The sequence below is a fragment of the Fulmarus glacialis genome, unplaced genomic scaffold (assembly GCF_000690835.1).
Source record: "Fulmarus glacialis isolate BGI_N327 unplaced genomic scaffold, ASM69083v1 scaffold6186, whole genome shotgun sequence".
NCBI lineage: Eukaryota > Metazoa > Chordata > Aves > Procellariiformes > Procellariidae > Fulmarus > Fulmarus glacialis.
Window position 1 is genome coordinate 61,024 of NW_009217407.1, and position 6,000 is coordinate 67,023.

Below are 6,000 nucleotides of genomic sequence, written 5' to 3' on the forward strand. Positions count from 1 at the left end.
TTTTCTAAATTTTCTGTTACATTATAGGATTTTTTTTTTTTAATAGCATCCTTGTTCTACCTTGGCAACCACAAGGCTATTGGGAAACGTAAGCTGACTTGAACAGAATTTTTATGCTTGTGTTTTGAATAGGAGCTATCATCCCCTAGAAAACGGGCCACTTAGAGACATCTAATGGCAGATTCAGGTGATTAGCATTAGGTTGTGCACCATCATTTGGGCAAGGAAATCTCAGACTGAAGGCTGCCTTCTGTTGTAAATCAGGAGTTATTGCAGGCATTTCAGAGAAAAGTTTAAGAGGTAAACTTCAAGGTAAAACAGACAAGATATGCAAAATCTGTGGAAGAGTTTTGTCTGGTGAAATTTTGTGTTGCAGTTCCACTGTGCTTTTGGTTTTGTACACTGAGAGGTAGTGCTGTTTATTCTTTTACAAAGTTACTTATTAAAATAGCAAAAGGATAATAAAAGCAAAAATGAGCATAGTATTTATAGGCTGACTTCACTTACAGGTCCCAGAGCATCTCTGCAGAGACAACAAACCGTTTTTTGCATTTCCTGTCTCCTTGTGTGTGATTCTGTTTCCTACTTACAGATGGTGAAACAATCAATGGAGGATTCCTTTGATTTTTCTTAATTAATGCAGCAAGTCCATGGCATAGACAGAATGAGATTCTATTTGTCGCCTTTAAAACCCAAGCCTTTCTAAATGTTCTCACTGCCTACCTTAGAGAGCCATTTAAAAATTTGTATTCCCCCATGAAATGCAGCATGAGATACTTTAACAGTGAGTTTTAAGGGACAAATAGACCCTTCCTTAAATAGTTAGGCTGCTCTCAAGGTGCACGTTCAGGATCACTCCCAGGCAACTTGACAGTGAGCTCTTCCCAGAAGGGGCAATCTTACCTCCCCCAGGACTTTCCTAATGCCAACAGCATTATTTACGCAGCTACACATTGAGTTGGATCAAGGAACTGAACTGGCTGAAAACTGACCCTGAAATTATTCCTTTTCAGTTTTCTTCTCTAGCTCAAGGGCCCAGCTGCATGAGCAGCAGGACCAGCACAGGGGAGGCACAGCTGGAGTGGCAAGGAGATCACCCCCACCCCTGAGCAGCTCACATTTAGATCAACATAGGGTGCTTGTGGCACCACATACTCAGTTTGAACAGGTCCAACGGCCCTTTCCAGCTTCAGCACTCTCCATGTTAGGATCTCTTTCCTCCTACATAGTGCATGAGTTTTCACTGACTTTTTTCCTGAAGAAAGAAAAAGTCTTTAAAAACAGAACAGGAAGAAGGCAGGTGATGTAAATAATTTTTAGCAAAACAAAATCTGTATTTGGGACTTTGGCTGCGGCAGCCGTACTCAATGACAGGCATCTGCAAGACAGAAGAGCTGAGTGAGCTTCAGGGCACAGCCAGACAGGTACATCACAGGCCTGGGCAGTGTCTGAATGTGGAAAGAGGACGAGTAATTATGGGTGAGGTTAGTACTGTTACCTACAGGACAGTAACAATTGCTGCCTTATTTTGATTGTAAGTTAAATCAGTACTTACTGCAAACAGCCATGGATTTGTAGAAAAGACAGGAGAATTATCTGTGGGAAGAAGGGTAGGGATGGGGAATAGATCAAACCAATCATTTTATTCATATTGTCACTGCATCAGGAAAAATAGAGGGATTTCCATTCTCCAGATGGGGAAATGGAAGCAGAGCGGTGAAGATACAGGCCCAGAGAGTAGGTCTCAGACCAACTCAGAACTAGGAATCAGGAACTCCCAGCTCTGCCCATATTCCTCCAGGACACTGCAGCAACTAAGGATCTCAGACCCTGCAGCAAAGGTGCCCAAAGTTCTCTGCTAATAATCCTCATATGGAGGGTCACAACCTTGCCCTCACTAAGGTCTTTGGGACTGTGACTACAAGGCTGCAATTCAAATGCTTTAAGCTGGTTCTGCTGCCAAAAGCAGCACACCTGATCTGCAGACACCCCCAGGCACACTTCCCAGGGGGAACAGGCCAGACAGCAGTCAAAGCAGGTTTGCCACAAGTTGCACAAACACCTGCGTCAGCAGTAGCAGAACATGAGAATGTGGGAAGCAGCAGGAAGAGGGGAAGCCTTTCTTTTGGGAGTAGTGCTGAATGAAAATACTTAAAACTACAATCAGAATCTGGGAACTACTACGCTAAAACACCACAAAGGAAGTGAGGACTATATTGATTACCAAAAGGATACACAGTATTAAGTTTTGTCTTTTAATGCACATTTTAGGCAGAAGAGTAATAAGGGGAGGGACTGGGGGGAATTCTTAGAGCTACTGACTTTGGTATTTCAGCACTGGTAACGGTTCAGGGCAGGCCTGCAGCTCACAGGAGGAGAGCAACCCACGCTCCAGGCATACACAGCGTTGGGGTTTGTCGGGTGGTGTGCACACTGGATGCAGCATTAAGAATAAAGCCCAGAGCAGAAGGCGTACCATGTTCAGGGCAACAGGACGGATGGATCTGAACCTTTAGCACTTCCATGTCTTTTGCTCCCGTCACTGATCATCAACGGATAACTCCCAGGGGATCCTCTTGCCAGTGTAATCCAGCCAGAACCATTCATTTCACCCTAGTTTGCCCATCATTGCCTTACATAAACTTTCACATTTGAGTAACCTGGTGCTGGTACTTCCTTCTGTAATTTGTCTGGTAATTTGTTTAAACAAGCCCTGCTGCCAAAGGAATGAGATTCACCTCACTCTTTCTCCACCGAGCCTACTCGCTCTGGCCTCCCTTGGCCAGCACACCTATCCAAACAGTGATGCAGCAGACCTGATCCAAGTTCAGGCTATCCCAAGCAGGAAAAAAAAAGCAAGTTTTTACAAAGATTGGTTTCCCCATACTTGGAACTGTGGTCTCCCATAAACATCTGAGCCATTACATATATGGTACAGACCCACATCATTTTCATCTCTGTACCTTCCACAGTGCTCTGGGAACTCTGGTGTTATTTGGGCCTAAGTATGTAAAACACAGGAGCTCCATGCAGATGACAAAGAGAGCAAATAAGGAGTGCGTGTGTTGGGAATGCAGTATGAAAATGCTTTTGTTTCGAAATAGGATGTCCCATGCAAAGGAAATGACTGCTGCTGAGGGATAATACTAGCCTTTGCTCTCATCATTTCATTAGAAATCTAAACGTACCCACCCTGCAACACTCCTCCTTTTGAAAACTTAAGTGAGTGGGAGAGAGACCATCAAAACAAATAATTTCGGTTCAACTTAGAGGTGCATGCTATCCAGTGCTTGTAATCCTCAGTACCATTAAAACACCACACAATCTTCAGTATCACCTCGAACGGGGGGACTGTCTGGTTACAAATATACTTGACAGCCGTGAAGGCTGGCACAGCACGGCCTGTTCTGAGCCCCGCAGAGGGGCACCAAGAGCCAGGTGATAAGGCCCATGTCCCAGCCATTTGCTGCCCACTTTATCAGCAAGCAACTCAAGGCATTCTCAGCACACTAAATATATTTCTGGGAAGGAAACAGGCTTCAGTTCACAATCAGTAATGGTCTATGAAAGCAAGGAAACATTTCTGTAAAACCAGTCACCACAGCACTCTTTGGTTTAGGTCCAGGCAGCACCAGGGGAACGGAGGAGTTTTAAAGATCTGTGTGTGTTAACGGTGGCTACAAAACACATGTTGCACTCCTCTGCTGAATGTCATATATTTGCTAAGAAAGGGGCATTGGCAATGCACAGGATTTGCAGCTCTGCCCTTCCTAACCAATGGCCCTTGTAATGACATTCCTTCACAGCCCACCTTCAGCTGAGACCACAACCTCACCGTGCTGGAACCTACCCCATCTACCCAGTGCCGTGGCTATGTAGGGTACTTCGAAGCCCTTTCGTAAGCCTGCCTGTATCTCCTATAAATATTATATAACAGTGTTCCTGGGAAGAGTTACTATGGAGATTGGAAAGCTTCCCTTAAGGCAATGACAGAAAGCTGCAGTTTTATTCCAGATATGAAAGCAGTAACTAGAACACAAATCCTGATAAAACAGGGCACAAACCAAAAAGCTTTCCCGAGGCTTTCAGTAACGAGACAAAAAGCAGCAAAGCTACAGTTGGCATTTTTGGCCTTGCTGTATTAATGGCAAGCAGGTACACATCCACGCAGGTTCGTCGACAATGCAGTCAACACGTACCAAAGAGTTGTCCCCATCGACTGCTGTGCCAGCAGGATGCAGCTCATCCGTACTGTCCACAGCACAAATATTCACTTTCTGTAAAATCAACTCCTTTCTCTTACTAATTCACAAGCTGGTATTAGCTATCTGATCTCAAACATGTACCAGTGAAGCACGTGGATGTGTTCTGCTCTGCGGGCTGCACGAAGCCTCTGCACAGATCAAGAGTCTTTAGCAGATGTCCAGGTACGGGCTTAACAATGCAGTATGTATTCCAAGACACAATAGTTTCATTCTCACCCCATCTTTCACTGGAAATCAAGTCTCTTAACAACAACACTGTGCTTCTGTTCACATTCATCACTGCTTGCTAAGACACTAATTCTCTAAATTAAGTACTACTGGCATATCTAACAGATATGCTATGGATAAAAGCACCAAATGATCTCCCTAGTAAAGCAGAGAGCTTCAAAACATATCAGTTCAAAAGCACAGTCAATAGTGATAATACTAAACAAAGCAAGAAAAGCCCCAAACCCCAAAGTGCTAACCTCTCCCTTCACGTTCTTTTTCAGATTAAGATCCAACATAAGTTTTATTCCTCCAACACGTGTGCCTTTACAGAAATTATTCAGTGCCACGTTTACAAATCAGTCTCTCTCCCAACTGCCAATCTCCCGGCCTTCTGCAATCCGACTTCACTGCCTGCCTGGATCCACACAGACAAGCTGATACTCGCAGTGCTCTCTGGTACCACCTCTATTTTCAGCCAGCATGACATAACTACTGTCCCCATCTCACAACTGTTACTTTGGGATGTATTTCATCCAGTACCCCCCTGACACATTATATTAGAAATAACCTTTACTGAGCTTCAAGGGAAAAACACAACCCTAAGCCTCAACACTGAAAGGAAAAAAATTCTGAAAACGTTCCCTGAGAAAAGAGCAAATGTATCGGTTGCAGAAAAGATAGAATGAAATTATGTACCAAGGGCACATAAAGGCATATACATCACTCACCTTTTACTAAAGCCTCGCAGAGTAGAGCTTTTCAATAGACCCTTATCATATCACCACTAGAGCTTAATTATAAATACCATTATCCTGGGCTGCAGGGAAGGTCACCCACACACTCAGGGGAGCTACCCTCTTGATGCTTTAACTGACAAAAATTGATTTACAAGGAACGACTCTTGTGCCACAGTCAGCGGAACGCAGGCAGCCGTTCAGGCCATCTGCTGACTGGGGACACTGCTGCACTACAGGTTCCCAAGTCCCGCACAGAAAGATAAAAGTTTCCCATCCCTTACTCCTCCCACGCTTCTGCAAGCTCTAACATTTAATTGCAGACTTCGCTTTCGGCAAATACTGGCAAAAGCACCACCGTGCACAACGAAAGCATCTGCATTTCGCAGTCCCACTGGGGTCCCTGGGCATGCTATGGGGCATCAGATGGGATGGACCAATGCGGCTTGCCTCCCGCCCGGGGCTGGCTGTGCCCCCCGACAGACCCCCCGAAGCCGGGCTCCGACTCACTGTTATACTGGACTCCCTTGGCAAACCTCCTCTGCAGAGCCTGGTTCATGGACTGCAGCCCCGCAGGGATATTCTTGTCTCTGACCGGAGTCTGGTCCGAGCCCACCAGCTTCTTCAGGGCTGAGAACATCTTTCTGGTCCCACACCTGCGCCACCACCTCCAGGAAAAGGGCTGCTGCTCCGGGGCTCAGGGACAGGGCAGCCCCGGGGGGGGCATAGGGGGAGGTCACGGCGCGGGGGGGTGCGGGTGAATCAGGGCTGGGGCCGGGCTGGTCCGGCCA

General features: G+C 45.9%; 1 protein-coding gene across 1 annotated transcript in view; it reads right to left on the bottom strand.

The window, feature by feature from the left end:
• Positions 1-5,849, bottom strand: part of RABL6 (RAB, member RAS oncogene family-like 6) — a 56,051-nt gene extending 50,202 nt beyond the window's left edge. Inside the window, exon 1 of the mRNA XM_009579648.1 lies at positions 5,720-5,849. Within this exon, the coding sequence (XP_009577943.1) occupies positions 5,720-5,849 (130 nt within the window). The remainder of the gene's footprint in view (positions 1-5,719) is intronic.
• Between the last annotated feature and the right edge of the window lie 151 nt (positions 5,850-6,000).